The sequence below is a fragment of the Fusarium coffeatum genome (genome assembly GCF_003316985.1).
Source record: "Fusarium coffeatum strain FIESC_28 chromosome Unknown BRIP53273_contig_60, whole genome shotgun sequence".
NCBI classification, from domain to species: Eukaryota; Fungi; Ascomycota; class Sordariomycetes; order Hypocreales; family Nectriaceae; genus Fusarium; species Fusarium coffeatum.
The window spans coordinates 21,525-38,042 of NW_022157856.1; the positions used below are offsets into that span (position 1 = coordinate 21,525).

At 49.0% G+C, this 16,518-nt stretch overlaps 7 protein-coding genes across 7 annotated transcripts; 4 read left to right on the forward strand and 3 right to left on the reverse strand.

Annotated features, from left to right (window-relative positions):
• Window positions 1–717: 717 nt before the first annotated feature.
• FIESC28_02734 (uncharacterized protein) lies at window positions 718–2,482 on the reverse strand (the record flags this gene model as incomplete). The annotated part of the gene is made up of 4 exons (XM_031156883.1): window positions 718–1,097; window positions 1,399–1,801; window positions 2,054–2,242; window positions 2,369–2,482. The coding sequence occupies 4 exons, from the start codon at window positions 2,480–2,482 to the stop codon at window positions 718–720; spliced, it is 1,086 nt and encodes a 361-aa protein (XP_031019034.1).
• Window positions 2,483–3,024: 542 nt separating this feature from the next.
• Window positions 3,025–4,813, forward strand: FIESC28_02735 (uncharacterized protein; the record flags this gene model as incomplete). The annotated part of the gene is made up of 3 exons (XM_031156884.1): window positions 3,025–3,332; window positions 3,387–3,586; window positions 3,639–4,813. The coding sequence occupies 3 exons, from the start codon at window positions 3,025–3,027 to the stop codon at window positions 4,811–4,813; spliced, it is 1,683 nt and encodes a 560-aa protein (XP_031019035.1).
• Window positions 4,814–5,238: 425 nt separating this feature from the next.
• FIESC28_02736 (uncharacterized protein) lies at window positions 5,239–6,039 on the forward strand (the record flags this gene model as incomplete). Its single annotated transcript, XM_031156885.1, has 1 exon — window positions 5,239–6,039. The coding sequence occupies one exon, from the start codon at window positions 5,239–5,241 to the stop codon at window positions 6,037–6,039; it is 801 nt and encodes a 266-aa protein (XP_031019036.1).
• A 328-nt stretch (window positions 6,040–6,367) lies between these two features.
• Window positions 6,368–7,784, reverse strand: FIESC28_02737 (uncharacterized protein; the record flags this gene model as incomplete). The annotated part of the gene is made up of 3 exons (XM_031156886.1): window positions 6,368–7,219; window positions 7,272–7,512; window positions 7,564–7,784. The coding sequence occupies 3 exons, from the start codon at window positions 7,782–7,784 to the stop codon at window positions 6,368–6,370; spliced, it is 1,314 nt and encodes a 437-aa protein (XP_031019037.1).
• A 1,982-nt stretch (window positions 7,785–9,766) lies between these two features.
• Window positions 9,767–11,426, forward strand: FIESC28_02738 (uncharacterized protein; the record flags this gene model as incomplete). The annotated part of the gene is made up of 2 exons (XM_031156887.1): window positions 9,767–10,022; window positions 10,072–11,426. 2 exons carry the CDS (start codon window positions 9,767–9,769, stop codon window positions 11,424–11,426), a joined length of 1,611 nt encoding a protein of 536 aa, XP_031019038.1.
• An 843-nt stretch (window positions 11,427–12,269) lies between these two features.
• Window positions 12,270–13,229, reverse strand: FIESC28_02739 (uncharacterized protein; the record flags this gene model as incomplete). The annotated part of the gene is made up of 2 exons (XM_031156888.1): window positions 12,270–13,019; window positions 13,110–13,229. The coding sequence occupies 2 exons, from the start codon at window positions 13,227–13,229 to the stop codon at window positions 12,270–12,272; spliced, it is 870 nt and encodes a 289-aa protein (XP_031019039.1).
• A 698-nt stretch (window positions 13,230–13,927) lies between these two features.
• Window positions 13,928–14,836, forward strand: FIESC28_02740 (uncharacterized protein; the record flags this gene model as incomplete). Its single annotated transcript, XM_031156889.1, has 1 exon — window positions 13,928–14,836. One exon carries the CDS (start codon window positions 13,928–13,930, stop codon window positions 14,834–14,836), a length of 909 nt encoding a protein of 302 aa, XP_031019040.1.
• Window positions 14,837–16,518: the final 1,682 nt, after the last annotated feature.

A 16,518-nucleotide genomic window follows, 5' to 3' on the forward strand; every position in this document is an offset into this window, starting at 1 on the left:
GAATACTCTGTTTACTCTAACTAGTATCTAAACTTTGTAAGATAGTTCTTCTGTTACGTAGTTGATCAACTTGTGGCCTTTCTATCTCTTCTTTTTTTGGACATCATATTCAATTTTCTTTTCCTTTTCCCCGAACCAGAACTATTGCAACCCAGTATACTGTTTTGCTACCCAGTCGATCATCGGAATACTGTGTGCAGGGTTTGGGATTGAGCGGTATATGCCCGTCCAGCTTCGATTAACCGATCGCCCTCAGCTATAACGGTGGGCCCTGACAGTTGGAGGGACATTAGGCCAAAAGGTCTGTCGATGTTATCGATGAATGGTACAAGCGCGGTACCAGCTTGTGCCCATTTCTGAATGATGCGCCGGGCGCAGTTTGTAATAAGCGAAGAGTTAAAGGCTCGAATGCGGTCACGTTCCACATTGTCATATTGGAGCATGGCCTGAGTCCTGATCGTGATGGGGGTTTGACCATGGTCCAGATGAACATACTGGGGATTTACCGCCGCGTTCTTCTTGTCGCGCTAGGCGCAGTCAACAACTCCAGTCTCAGAGTTAAGACCAACAAGGCCGAAGTAGACGGGCTGGCCCGCCCGTCTCTCTCTCTTTTGTTCATCAGGAGTCACTCCAGCTTTGATCTTTTAGGCGCTCAAGGGGTGGTTCTGCGAGAGAATCCCAACTTGGATTCGTGTGTCCACAAACTGCAGGAATCGCTCAAAATCTGAAAGTCGTCGCGGGAGTGTCCATCTTTAGTGCGAGGCTCTTGAGAATGGTCGAGATTTCGTTGAATTCGGTAAGGATTAGGTCCGCTCCGCCTCTGATTATCATGTTCGCCTGTCTGTGATTGGTATAGCTCATCGTGTCTTGGATGGTCTGGAGAGACATTCGATTTGAGTTTCGGACGCCCTGACTTTGGCTGTATGGATGCATACGTGCCTCTTGAGCACGTCCTAAATCCCTACGAACTGGTCCAGGAGCGCGTGGTGGTGGCGCTTCCATATGAGCATCGCCATCATCATCGATGATGATGGGATTCATGTTTGTGCTAAAGGCTGTATCAGCAATAACCCAGTGAGTCTCCTCCTGTAGTCTTACTGAATCTTCATGGGTCGTGATCAAATACTGTGAGGTGTTGTGAAGAGTAAAGATTTGCAGATGTGATGCAAGAAATAACAGATCTAAGAAATATTTTCTCTTAGTTAGTGAAGAAGCAATATAGTGGTAAGCAAGTAACAGCATTGATACCTAGGCAGTAATGGTAATGATGAGCAGTAATAGCAGTGGTGAGCAGTGATAAGCAGTACTACCTATAGCTTAAACAATAAATACTATTATATCCAGTATTTCCTACAAGAGCTAGTGCTGGGTTGTTTTCCTTGTGGCCCTTGGACTTACGTTTGTAGTAAGCTGTTTGTCGGTATGTAAGTCGTTTCTTCCTCTCTCCAGGTGTCTCGTTTGATCGCTTTGACTTTCGGTAGGAATTGTCGCGATCCAATCTGCTCCTCTTGTCGACAGCTGTCTTGTCTGCCTTTTTGTCTTGAGCTCTGGCCCGATCGCGTCCAAGTTGCTGGGTCCTCTGTGCCAGCGTCTCGTTCGCTACCTTCTTCTTGTAGTAGCTCTTGTGCTGTTCACATCTCTTCACCTTCTTCTCAGACGATTCGTGCAATCGAGTGTTCTGAGTCCGTATTCTGTTCTGCATACGATAGTAGGCTTTGGCAGCGTCCACGAACCCATCTTGTGCTATTGGCCCTGGCCTTTCTAGACCTAGAAACAAGCCAGCTGCCTCCAGGAGAACGGACTGGAAAGTGTGCTGTGATTGACCAGGTTGCTGGACCCCGCTCAAAACGGTCACAGCTATCAGTGAGCTCCTAAGTCAGTAACGTTGGCGATGCCCAAGTCTCCCGATAGAAGCGTCCATCCTTCGGTTCAAGTCGTAGAAGGTTTCTGCAGGCTGTAGCTGGGATTCCCTCTGTTCGAGTTGTAGTAGCGGATGTTCATGCTGGAGCTGAAATGGCAGGAACTGAGATGGTAGAAGCTGGACCAAAGATACATTGACAGTCCCAGAAGAGAAGGAGTCTATAGAAAGACTAGGCGTGCCACTATGGTAGTCGGCTGTGTTAGAGCAAGAGGGGGTGTCGTTCGAAGAGTCATGGGTCTTGGCTGGTCGCAAGGTAGGTAGAGTAAGTGGAAGAGGTCGGGCTTGCTCAGTATTCGCTGAGATACCGGGAACAGACGCCATCTATAGTATTAATCAGTACATTTACCTAGATGCAAGGATTCTAAATGTAAACTAATGTATAGCTTATAACGAGAACGATGACAAATGAGACGAAGTTTGTAGATATCACACTCCAGACAAAGGTACGCAAGGACGAAACAGCGACGCCCAGAATAATAAAGATCGAACGTAAGCCTTGTTCGGATACAAGACATCAAGACATGACACGATGTACAACAGCCTTTCTTGGTCTGGAGACATTGTTTGCGGATGTTTAGGTATGGTAGTAGAGGATTAAAGGATAGAGCATCTCCTTAGGCGGGCTATGATAGTAAAGCAGCCTAAGTGCTAGTCTGAGGTAGCATAAAGTGACCAAATTATTTCGTCTCTTATGTCTGACCCTCGGCAAATGTTATCGATAAGAGCTGTCATGATCATGATAGATAGCGCCAAGATCTCGGCTCCGATTGCTTCCAAACGTGCTAAACTCGAACAGTAAGGTATAGGCGATCTCATGACGATGGACTGCAGCAACTGGACGAGGGCATCTACAGGCAATTGCCGGTCCCGCTCGCCGTCATGAGCTTTACCGAAACTAGGCACAGCATTACACATTTCGAGCCTCGATAGCGATAACGAGCTTCGGGACAGCAACAGAGCAGCTAATCAATTGCTCTCTTGAGGAATCCCGCATCGGGTTCTCGAGACGATTGATTGCGGGGGAGGCGGCGATACATACATGCTAGCTAAACTCAAGTAGGAGACGCTGAACCCAAGCCCGAGCTACCCCTCTCTCTGCAGCCATGTCTTTGAGCAGCTATAAGAAGATGGGTGCAGCCCTCGCCTCGAGGCTCACATTTGCTGGTATCTCACGTTCTGTGCATACAGTACCTCTTCGACCTTTGACGCGCTCACGGTGCCAACTCTCAATTGCTCCTCCTCTTGGCCGAACTATCACGACAGCACAGAAACGCTACAGCACAATGTCTGACTTGTATGTTGATCTCGAGGCGCCCAACGGCGTCAAGTACAAGCAGCCTACCGGCCTCTTTATCAACAACGAGTTTGTTCCAGGATCGTCGACCCAAAAGATTACTTCCATCGACCCTGCGTAAGTGATCTTCGTATAGCTTCTGACGCTTGGGCTAATAAGCATCTGTATCAGTACCGAGAAGGAGATTGCCACAGTTCACGCAGCCAATGCCGATGATGTCGATAAGGCTGTCAAGGCAGCCCACGCTGCATTTCACAACCCCTCATGGAAGAAGCTGCCTCCTCCCCAGCGAGGTGTTCTGATGAACAAGCTTGCCGACTACATTGAAGAGCGTACCAAGATCTTTGCTACCTCGGAGGCTTGGGACAATGGTATTTAAAAAAGCTGCCAATCTATTCTTATAGCTATACTAACTTCGCGCAGGCAAGGTCTATGGCGATGCTGAAGGCGGCGACGTTGTCGAAGTTATCAACACTATTCGCTACTATGCCGGTTGGGCCGATAAGATCACTGGCCAAACTATTACCGCCAACCCCAACAAGCTCGCCTATACTCTTCGCCAGCCTCTCGGCGTTGTCGCCCAAATTATTCCTTGGAACTACCCTCTTGCCATGGCCGCCTGGAAGATCGGCCCTGCATTGGCATGCGGTAACACTATTGTCATGAAGGCTGCGGAGCAGACACCTCTTAGCATCCTTCTCCTCGGCGAGGCTATCAAGGCAGTCGGATTCCCTCCGGGTGTATTCAACGCTCTCAACGGCTACGGCAGCGAGGCTGGTCCTGCTCTTGTCGAACATCCTCTTGTCGATAAGGTTGCTTTCACTGGCTCGACCGCTACTGGTGCTAAAATTATGGAGATGGCTTCTAAGACCCTGAAGAACATCACCCTCGAGACTGGTGGTAAATCGCCTCTCTTGGTCTTCGCCGACAGTGACCTCGACGAGGCTGCCAAGTGGTCTCACATGGGTATCATGTCCAACCAGGGCCAAATTTGCACAGCTACTTCTCGTCTCTTGGTTCAAGACACGGTCTACGACGAATTTATCAAGCGCTTCCTCGAAACAACCAAGACTGTCAGCAAGGTCGGTCACCAATGGGATTCAGAGGTGTACCAGGGTCCCCAAGTCTCAAAGCAGCAGTACGATCGAATTCTCGAATACATCGAGATTGGAAAGTCCGAGGGTGCTACTCTTCTCGCTGGTGGACAGCCTGTCGACGCTTCCAAGAAGGGTTTCTTTATCCAGCCTACCGTTTTTGGAGATGTCCATAACCAGATGCGTGTCTTCCGTGAGGAAATCTTTGGCCCTGTGGTAGTCATCACTAAGTTCAGTGAAGAAGAGGAGGCCCTCAAGCTTGCCAATGACACGACATATGGCCTTGGCGCTGCCGTCTTTACCAAGGATGTTGAGCGCGCCCACCGAGTTGCTGCTGAGATCGAGGCCGGCATGGTTTGGATCAACTCTACGCAGGATTCTGAACCCTACATCCCCTTCGGTGGTGTGAAACAGAGCGGCATTGGTCGTGAGCTTGGCGAGGCTGGACTGGAGGCCTACAGCAACACCAAGTCCATCCACGTGAACCTGGGTTCCCGGCTGTAAGTCATTTAGGGAAAGGTTGAATGCATAACGTGGGTGATAAGGCGTTTTGGCGTATCGCAGTCGTATTTTAGGAACTAGCAATTATCGGAAATACCGGAAGGATGAATCAAAACTGGGAATACGCAGTGATTGAGGCTTGTGATACTGAGGCGAAGTAACGTCAGTCCACAAATAACCATCTGGTTTACTGTATCCGTAGAATAGGTACTTTTTTTTAATTTTATAGTTAGGCTGTGGCTGTAGTTCAATTCGCACAGTAATTGGAAGCTTGCTGTGATACACGTCATAGTAGTTTTTAACGGTTCCAACAGGATAGAGAGTGAATGACAGCACGCGACACTTGCATTTATTTGTCGCCTGTTTCGAATCGTCATTAAAGATTTAAGTACTTTATACTCCAATATTTATCAGTATCGTATTCCAAAATGACAGACCTTCCTCCTCCCGATTATTCGGACCTGGATCTACCCTCCTACGATACCCTGATCAGCGCTCCTCCTCCCACTACAGTCGCTGGAAACCCCACTACCAAAGCCGTCCTTGGCCCTGCAACACTTTACATCTCTGGACGTTTCATCTACTCAACCGACCCTCAAGCACCACCTCTCTACGAATTCTCGCATTCCATCGGTTACCTCCACGACAATGACCGCAGCGTCAAAGTCGAGCGCGTCGACTCGGTCGTCAAGACCTCTTCCGGTCTTCCCCAAGTCGTCCTAAGAAACCGCCACCTCTTCGACCTCAAGCATCCGACGGCCGCCGAGTTCCCCACGTTTCCTTACCATGCCGAAGCCGCTACCCGTCGAGCTCTATGCTCCTTTGGAGTCACCTACTTCCGCTCCGGTAATATCCTACGGCAGAAGAAAGGTTTCCGATTCGACCGCGCTGCGAAGGGGGCGGACCGTAAGCTCGAGCCGCATGGTATGCTGTACGAAGCTTGCTCGTCGCGGAGCAAAGGCGTAGGCTACGAATGGAGAGATTCCCAGGGCGAGTTGATAGCGAGGGAGGTCGAGGATGAGCGAGTCAGTATGAGCCTCGTCATCACAGCCGAGATGAGCGTCGAACTGCGCGATGCCCTTGTCGCAGCCTGGATACTTCGAGTATGGTGGGACTTGGCGAAGGGGAATACAAATTCTTCGTCAGCGCGTTTAATGCGGGTAGGCGGTCGCCAGCAGAATCTGTTGCGTGTGTACGCTGGTCTCGCTGACAGCACTTCGTCCATATAGGCACATGCCGCTCGCGGACAAAGAATACTGGGGTGATGAAGGTGGGTTCTATGAATCTTGTCTAGATCATAGAGGGCTAATAGCTATATAATAGCTTTTGTCCAGGATCACAGAACTGACTGGCTACGACATCCGTCTTTTGACGTTTCTATTTCTATTCTATTTTACCCTTTGGACATCTGATTTATTCTATCCGAGCAAAACGTTGATCGGTCTCGATCTGTGAACTTCTCCCCCAAGTCGCAGCGCAGGAGGCTGCTCGGGGATCATCAAACATACAGATTAACAAAATGTAGTCTGCTTGCTGTACAACCACATTTTTCATAGCTTAATAAATATCCCATAAGCTAATCTTGCCATCTTTGGCTCCTGCGGCGATCCAATGTGTTTGTCGTGCAGTTGCTATACGCTGCTCCTTAACGCTGAGTCCTGTCCTGGCCAGCGAGGTTGTGCGCGTGCTGAGACTAGTCGTAGTCTTTGTTTCGTCCTCTTCACCTGTCGTTGATGTATTGTCTTTCGCTTTATTTGATATCTTGACATTAGCGAAAGCAACAGCATAGCATCCCACTTGATGCCATTTCAAGACTGCAAGCTCCTTCATAGTCTTTGAAGAGTAGACGCGCACTTTGGAATCCCATCCTGCCGTGGCGAAGATTCTTCCATCCGATCGTATATCCAGACTTTGCTGTCCTGAATGTTTGGTGTTGATAGCTTTGAGGGGATCTCTCCATGGCACACCTTTCTTGGGAGCACCCGTGCTGGTTTGCGCCGACGATGACTTGAGTCCTGCAGACAACAGTGACTTTCCTTTGGGGTCCTCGTCTATTATCTCGACGACGCGCTCTGTGCTCTTGGGTGGTTCCATTTCTTTCAACGGGAAGAATAATCGAGTGGGAATAGGATGTTTAGCGACAATGGAATCAGCACTGGATGTAATGAAGAAGTCGTTAAAGACCCTGAGTGACAGAACAGGTTGTGAGTGAGCTTGCGAATTGTATGTGGTGATCCATTGCCCATTGGCTTCGAGGCGTTGCACAGTCGCATACCCATTTTCAAAAGCAGCAATGAGGGTAAGAGCGTCGTTGTGATGGAGAAGAGCAAGACACATGGCCATTCCAGTCTTATCTCCAGCCTTGATGGTATGAATCCGGTGCTGTGAGGGCAAATGGTAGATATCGATCTATAATGGCCGTTAGTTTTGTCACTTCAACCGAGACAAGCTTGGTACGTACAGCGTCCGAGTTTAATGTATTTGGAACAGCGATCAAGACCTCAGAGGCAGTATCAACAGGCCCAGGAACGCTGGAACAGATTGCGAAAGCACAGAAGTTCAAGGTATTGACTTCTAGAAGATGAAGAACCCATGGTTGAGCTCTGGGTGTCGGCACGTCTTCAACAGGAAGTGCTGTGCTGAGATGGTCCTCATCTGCCTCGCCAAGCTTCCATACTATGAGTTTCATATCACGTCCATGCCTAGAATTTGTCGTTAGAAACCTAGGTTCTTCATTTTGAGGAAGATCTTACGTGATAATCTTATCATCGCCCCAGCCGCGAACACCCAAGAGTGCTTTTTCGTGTGCGCGCCAAACGGCCCTCGGGCGCATTATGGTGAGATCCCATAGCACCACGAAACCATCTGCATCGCCTGTGATGAGACGCTCATTCGATCGGATGAAAGCTGCCGCATGAATCTGAGACTTGTGACCACGCAATATGGACTTGGGTGTTGGAGTTGATGAGTCCATTTCATTGACAAGGATTTGTGGTCATGGTTAGGAATTTTGAAGGTTATCAAAAGCAGAGTTGATTGGGATTGGATTTCTACCCTGCTGTGGAACATGGTCATAATTTCACTATCTTTCCGAATTCGGTCAACATTAGTAAAGCATCTTGACCTTCTTTTTATCGACATCTATATATCTTGGAAAAAATAACGTATCCTCTTGGCCGTCATTGCTGATTCGCATGCAGTCGTTAGTCAAGGTTATCTTGATGATCGCCTAGACGGACCGATGGATCCGCTATTGCTATTGATATAAAGTATCCGGATTAATGCCTGACATGGCTCTAGATGCAAGCGCGGAGGAACAGCATAAAACTATTGATTCATATTGAATGATCAAGGACCTGAAATGTCGCATCTAGGAATAATTTGTCACAGACACAAGGACAGCATTGAATGTCAAAACCAGCTGAGAAAGCGCTTTCGTCACCCTATTGGCTATCAAGCCCGAGTTATTTCGGGCTTTTGTCTTACCTATCACTTACAACCGACAAATCAAACTGACTGTATATCTCGGGCGTACCCGTGCTACTTATCCGTGTAGCTTAGTTGCATCGCACATCGTCTGAGGGGGCTGATTTCTGCCGCAGGAAAAGACATCGCGGTGCACGAGCAATATTGACAGGCGATTCAATAAGCGAAGCCTGCGGATGGAAGGAAGTCATTATCGATCCTAATACGAGGGTTCGTTTACTCCGGCTTCCGGCAATGCAAGGCAAAGGCAAAGGCAGCTGGGATGCAAGCCGAGTTTCATCGACCCTGGGCGCCACATGTGTAATGTATACTTATAACTCAGCTTCCATACATGATACATCATGCGGCAGATACTGTGGTCTACGCTCCAGGAACCAATTCCAGAGCTACTTACTCCGACGAGCAACCTTCCTTGTATGGAAGGCATCATGCACAGCTGAGCTATCTTGCCGGACAGATGGTTCGGCCCGGCATCATGATTTCTCCTCCAGTCCAGCTTCCTCACTGGCCTCTAGGATAAGACAAGACAGAACTGAAATTGAACACAGACGCCATTCCGTGTAAGGGTCTCAGTATCTACCAGCTTGCTGTCCGAATCATAGCCGAAGAAAGAGGCTGATCGTACTCGCACGACATCCGGAGTACAAGTCCGTGGTAACTGGCTTGCGTGCCTTGGCTAGGTAAGTAGGTGGTGCTTCGCCATATAACCATGGTGCAACGCCCGGGTTCAGGCGGAGTTCTTCAGCTGGTTACTAAGGCTCAGAACAAGAAGCCGCCCGGAATTGATGCCATCTTAAATTTATACTCCTCAGGATCCATCCGGTTCATTCTCTTATCTTCAGTCGCTCGTTATTACACCCCGCCCTATCCCTCCTGGTCTATACTCCGACTGTGGAGCCCGCAACGACAATCCCGAACCTGCGACGGACGGTCTTTTATACCGAGCCCGGGGTAGGGAAACCGGATCAGAAGCCGTGGCCTAGACCCCAAGTTATGATTTCATTCCATGCCCCGATTGAATTTTCTAGAACATTTAGAACATTTAGAACATTGTTGAGTATTGCGGGTATTCAGTTATCCAGCCACAAATGTGATAACAAAGCATCTGGATCTATTTTGCAACACGAAGTCTCCAAAACCAACGTGGCTGCATCAATAATACTCGCAGAGAAATCGTACATTACTACCGTGGCCTCCGGAAGAGCCAGGTAGATAATAGTGTCGGCGCAAAAAGGCCCCAATGACATCGCCAAGCTTGGTGTCAGCTTCGGTGCGGCGATGCAAAATGAAGAATCCAAACAAAGTCAGACAATGTCGTTCCCACCGGAGTGGCAAGGATACTCATCAGGGCAATATTCGATGGAAGATAATCTCGAGTTCGACTTCTTTGATTTTGGATCCCATCGGCATCCACATATGGCAACGGCGCCGATCTCCGAACCCCCGAGCCTCAGCCAGGACACGACAACAATGTCCACGGAGACTTCCAAAGAGATGAATGTGCAAAGTTCCATGTCAACTCCAAATCCCACTCCAGTCAAAGGAAGGAGAGTCCGAACAGGATGCCTGACATGTCGTGAAAGGCACCTCAAGTGCGACGAGGCCGTGCCTGACTGTATGAATTGCCGGAAAAGAGGTCGTGAATGCAAAAGAGGTGTGCGTCTTAACTTTCTTGAGATCAACCTACACAGTCCTGCTGCTATACCACCTCCAGAGGATTGGGCAGGTATGGATTCCCATCTCAAACACAGGTTCTGTGCTGATCGGAATTCTAGTCGAGTTTCAAGACGAATCACGAGAGATTGCTTCCGAATATCGAGGTGGTCTTGGTCGCTACGCACCATATTCTCCAGGACTCGATGATAGATATGACTCGAAAGAAGCAATACCCCTGGTAACAGGCAGTCATCCGCGAGAAATAAATGCTGCCACTGAGAGGTTTCAGTCTAGCTCGCAACAGCCTTTCAGCTATGTACGCGATAACACCACGCCGAGAGCATTAGACGACCTGGGAGGCCCATCGGGTGATGCAATTAAGCTTGAGCTTAGCGACAGCGGGCAAGGGATCCTAAGTGACGTATCGAACATTGCGACACCGCCGTCATCGACACGTTCTGTTGTAACCCCAAGGACAGAATTGTTCCCAGAACAACTAATAGCGATGAGGAATCGTCCTTCATCGCACCAAGCAGCAGTTGAGGATACCGGCAACTTGATACTCCCGCACCTCGGAACATCGCCGCACAACGAGCTTTTGCTGGAACAAGCACACGAAGATGACCATATCCATCATCCAGCCATTCAAAACATTGAACTAGTGGGTCGCGACATCCTCACTTCCGCCGAGGAAGTTCATTATATGCAAGTCTTTGTCGACGACGTTGCAATCTGGATGGATTCTTTCAACAGGGACAAGTACTTCGCCAGAAGTATTCCGCATCATGCCCTGAGGTCGACAATGCTCTTCAACGCCCTCCTTGCCTGTGGCGTCAAACATGCTTCTCTGATGTCCCAGGAAAACCATGACAAAGCGTTGTTCTATTATAACACTGCGACAACACAGCTCCTGCGAAGCCTGCAGAATCCTGATCGGAATACTGCGGAGTGCGCGACGACAGCGATTGTGCTCAACGTATACGAGATCATGTCCGAAAAGCCCGCCCACCGGATGAGTCATATAGCAGGCTCCCGAGCCTTAGTACGAGAGTGTGGGTGGAATGCGAAGAGTAACGGGATAGGGTTGGCCTGCTTCTGGTTGAATATTGGGATAGAAGTTCTGAACTGCCTCGCAGCAAATTGGCAGACGACATGGAGCCCCGACGAGTGGGGTGTAGACTTTCCAGAACCCGATAACCATCAACACAACGAATATGGAGATGAACAAACCTGGGTACACCGTGCCCTGTATATTGTTGCAAAGGTTACGAACTTTCGCGCGACTGCAGGTCAGTTCGACGACACGAGTCCACAGGCCGAGCGGAACTGGGTTGGTAATCGCCTATCGCAATGGCATGAGCTTAAAAGACTCTGTGATGGTTGGAACACACGATGCCCGAGAACGATGCATCCATTTGGCTATGTGAAAGCAGTAGAGTCAACGGGCAAGTCGGTGTTCCCTCGTATCTGGTAGGTCAACCGAAGCTTCGACGCTGAACTTTGCAATAACCCGTGTCTAGGATGATTCAGCGAGAAGCGACGATTGGACAGCTCCTGTTCCACACTGCCCATTGCATCCTTTTACAAACGCACCCAACTGAGTCTTTCACGTCTTCCGACAGGCTGCGTGCCTTGCAACTCCACCATGCGTACCAGGTATGCGGCATCGTGGCCCATACCACAGATAGAGGGGTTGCTATAGTTGCGATCCGTTGTTTAGCAATTGCAGCTGGCGTCCTCACCAACCCTACCGAACAAAGTGAAGTTCTCGAGATTCTTGAAAGAATCAACAACAGGAATGGTTGGCGTTTGGGGGCAGTAGAGATGGAGCTCAAGAAAGGATGGGGTTGGCCATGCATGAAGTTGCCCACGTTGAGCCCGAAAACAGAAACCAGCCATGATCTAGGTGCCTCGACAACTCGAAGAACCTCGATATCCTTGACGCCCTCGAGGTTATCGACACCGCCCGCAATGGCCTCTGCAGGGATAAAAACACCTGTCAACCCATTGAGCTTTGCTGACTTCAAACTGCCAAACCACCCCTATCAAAATTGGTATGAGCCACCCAGTCGGTCGAACTCTTTCGATACGTCGTCATTGTAGAGATCAAGTGCTTATGACCCGGGGCAGGGATCATTGGATAGACTTGTGTGCGTCGAGCCTTGAAGAAGTAAGTGTTTATTGTTGATGCATGGTAAAAATAGACAGCGCTGGGATATCTATTGCTTTTCTCTAGGGTGCAGGAACTGGAGTTTTGTTTGTCGACTTGATAGATGAATAGAGAAAAATTTTCGTCTTCCACAATAAAGCATTGTACTCATTGAGACTTTCCTCCAGGCTGAAAGTTCATACTGTAACCTCCAGTATTCTCGTCCTTGACCATCTGGAAATTGTTCGTGCTCAACCCAAAGGGCTTCAGGATGCCATTTCCAAGGTCCTTTAGCTTACCCCACATCTCGCCCATCTCTTTCTCCTGGGCAGCCTTCACCCGCGGAGGTAATTCTCGCAGTTGCTTTTGAACGACTCGAAGATCTGCTGGAGCCAGACTTTCCGGTTTGGCAGCAAGAGCTTTGCAGTCTTCCTCTGCACCAGCAAGGTTGTGCCAGCCACCAGCCTCAGTGCGGCCACGGGCTCGTCTCATAAGGGCCTTGCATCGAATGCGCTGAATATTCGCCTCTAGCGTCTTGACTTCTTCATCGACTGTAACAGGTGCTGGGGCCGCACGTGAAGCTCCAGTACTGACAATCTCTTCTTCCACATCGTCATCCTCCTGCTTAGTCTTTTCGTCACCGTCTTTCTTTTCCCCAGACTGTAGTCGGCTGTTACTCTGCTCTAGCTTTTCCAAAGCTTTAAGAGAATCGGAAGCTGCTTTGATGGTCTCTTTCCAATCCTGAAGCTGAATATGGCAAGCTGCAATATTGCTGTAGATGACTGCCCGAGGATAATACAGGTATTTGGGACATGAATTAATTGCATCGTCGTATTTGTTCAGTGCATCTTGATACTGTTTGGAAGCGAACAAGGCGTTTGCCTCCTGCTTTGCCGTATCCGACTCTTTCACTAAGGCCTGGGCGAATTAGTCTAAGTTAACGAACAAGAGTCAAAATTGGATGAGCGGTGTTCAAAGACAAGAAGGATGATAGTTCAACAACCGTACCTCTTCTTCTTCTGGTGTGAATCTAAGCTCTTGGCCATCGATAGAATCGTCGGCATCTTTGGTGTCGCCGGCATTTGGTTTCTTCACCACATCGTCTTTGATCGGCGCGTCTGAACTCATGGCTGGGAAAGAGGTATTGAAGTTGATAAATAGGGTCCCACTACTGATTAATTGAACTCAAATTGCAATGGTCTCTTGAATGTGACGTATGCGTTGTCTTCAGAGTGGGAAGCGCGCTAGAGAGGCCTGAAATGGAATGAGACTGTTGAGAAGACGAAGTGTCACATTGAGAAATGTCATGAGCCAATCTGAATACCTGAGGACTGAGGACAGGAGCCTCATAATTCCGATGGGACGCTCCTGCCGGCTCTATCCACGTCATATAGCCACTAAGCGATAGCTGGCATAGCGAGTGTTGTCCCCACTGGAAAAGCCCCACCGCGGGGTAGTTTTCCAGCACGTCGCCTCTGTGATCGACTCCCCCACCTGCTGGAAAAGGTTGGGCTGATAGCGACGGGACGGGAGTCACTGCTTGCGGCTGTCAGAAAAACTTCGCGATCACCTCCATTTCGGCTGCTTCCACCTTGCTGTTCAAAGCTTCAACTCATTTTCGCGAGTCTCCTGGCACTGGCGTTCTTCTTTTGTTCTTCACATCACGGTCAATAAGAACCCCCGATCACCTCTCTTGCTACTAACTCATCCGTCGTCTTTGATTCATTCGCACTTTACATCACCATCTACAAAAACCCCTGACTGCCTCTCTTACTAGGTACTTGCCTACCTGTCCTACTACAAACCCATCTTTCAAGTCATTCACAATGGCTCCTCGCACCGATTTCCCTCCCGTCCGGGCCTGTCTCTTTGACATGGACGGCCTGCTCCTCGATACTGAAGATATCTACACTAAGTGTGTCAATATCATTCTGGAGAAGTATGGCAAAGATTCTCTTCCATGGTCGATCAAAGCCAAGCTCCAGGGCCGACCTGGCCCCCAGGCCAACAAGATCTTCCACGACTGGGCTCAGCTTCCTATCACCTCTGAGGAATACATTGCTGAGAACACCGCCCTTCAGAAGAGGATGTTTCCTGAAACCAAGCCCCTCCCTGGTATTGTCGACATGCTCGGTCACCTTGGTCGTACCCGATACTGGGAGGTTAAGGAGAACTCTACCGGCGAACCTCATCGAGTCCACATCGCTCTGGCTACCAGCTCTCACCTTGGCAACTTTCGCGTTAAGACAAACCACCTCGAGGAGCTCTTTTCCGTCTTCCCTTCCCATCGTCGTGTCCTTGGAGATGATTCCCGCTTGACCCCTGGTCGTGGCAAGCCACTACCTGACATCTTTCTTCTTGCCCTGAAGACTATCAACGACAGTCTTCCCGCAGGCGAGCGACCTATTACTCCCGAGGAGTGTCTCGTCTTCGAAGATTCCGTCCCCGGTGTCGAGGCTGGCCGCCGTGCTGGCATGCGTGTCATCTGGTGTCCCCACCCTATGCTCAAGAAGGAGTACGATGGACGTGAGCCAGAAGTCCTTGCAGGACGTACTGGTGAGGCTGGAGAAGTCGACCTCCACCAGGTTGGTGAGATTGACGATGGCTGGGCTGAGTACATGCTGAGTCTGGAAAACTTCCCCTACGAGAAGTTCGGTATCGCCATTCCTCCTGTGGAGGTTGAGCAGGAGGCTTGCATGAAAGAAGCCACGGAGAAGGTTGTTGCTGAAGTCTAGGAGACTGAACCCCTCATCCCTGACCGGCCACTGGGGATGAAGAAGTCGTTGGACTTGAGCTCACGCATATAAGCATAGAGTCAAGTGTGTGTGCCATCTTACTAGTTACATCTGGTGGCCGACTGCCAATAGAAATGGGGGAAAGTGCAAAGCGATGGAATAGATAGAATGGCGTGGGATGCTTACGAAGTACCTGGACATAAGAAGCATACGCTGTAGCGAGTGTGTAACCGCGAGTGTAGACGATTTGATACCAGGATATAACGATACAGAATACAGAAGCGATTGCTACCTCGCTGTCACATACCATGATTGTACCCCGGGAAACCCTAGTATGAACTTGACAGGTGGTCCGGAAACTAACCCGGCCATAGAATCCTATCAACAAGATGATTTAGACATACTCAGGCACTAAAGCCTAGAGTAGACTATACTGATCTTCACGACACCCTTAACTAAGTCTCGACTTTTCTTCAACCCTCCTGCTTATCAAGGTCGATAGTCTAGACCGTAGACACGCATCTCCCCACGCTGGACGGTTGTGGTGTGCTGCAAGTCTGGGGAGAGAAAGAGACCACAGCACTAAATTGTCATCTTTCATCGTATTCCTAGAGCACAGAAGACGGAATTAACCTGTCACTACATGCAGGCTTGGGCCGGCGTATATGCCAAATAGTGCCCGTAAGTCTCAAAGAATAATCTTTCTGTCAGTTGGGAACTAATGTCACCGCACAAGCCAGGTCACACCATTTACATGCTACCCAATATCCGTATGTGTGCCTTGTATAACATTTATATGCCGCGGGACAGTGAAGGAGTTCTGACCTGACTTCTCAATAATCTATGATAACCTCCATATTGTCTTTGCCCCTGCGTCTTATAGCCGATGTTCTTCGTCTCTTGTATGGTATACACCAACTGCCTCCAATATTGCTGAGCCACCGAATCTTCTACTCAGCTCTCTTAGATACTCCAAGTCTGCCTTTGGACATTCTACGTACCCAAGTCCCTGAGAATATGTTCTATTTGACCATTGCTACCCACCGATCACAGAAGCCTGTTCGAGACTAGTGGTATAGATGTTCAAGACTTTCTAACCAAATTCTACACCGATTCCCCCGACGATACTGTCGACAACAAACTAATCCTTCCTGTTGGCAAAACAATCCAGATTGCGCATATCCATGATGTAGTTCTGAAGTTACGGGTTGGGTTTACTTTGTGGTCATTACGCAAGCTGCACGGTTTGAGCCAAGACGATTGCATCCCGGACTACCAGGAACTATCTTCGGGGGAATTATATCGGGTAGCTAGAGCTTTCTACCGCTCTCAAATCTATACAAACCTGTTCGCGGAAAGTCAAGAGGATTCTGACCTTTTGTCCTAGTATGAAGGTGATGGAGAAAAAAAGACAATTGAGGCGGAGGAGGATATTCCGAGCCCAGTGAAAGATCAGAAGTATCTTTTCTTTGATCAACATCAACCTTAGGTCAACGAATAATTGGCTTATGTATATAATTTCCTTCAGACAAGAATAACAGGGGGTGAGTTTTCTAACCCTTCTTCCTACCAAATTGAGGTTCCATACACATCATCTGGCTTGCACCCAAAACTAGCCATGCTGACCATCTCGTCCGTGACTCCAGCCTATCGGCCAGACTTTGTCAACAACATCCACTGTG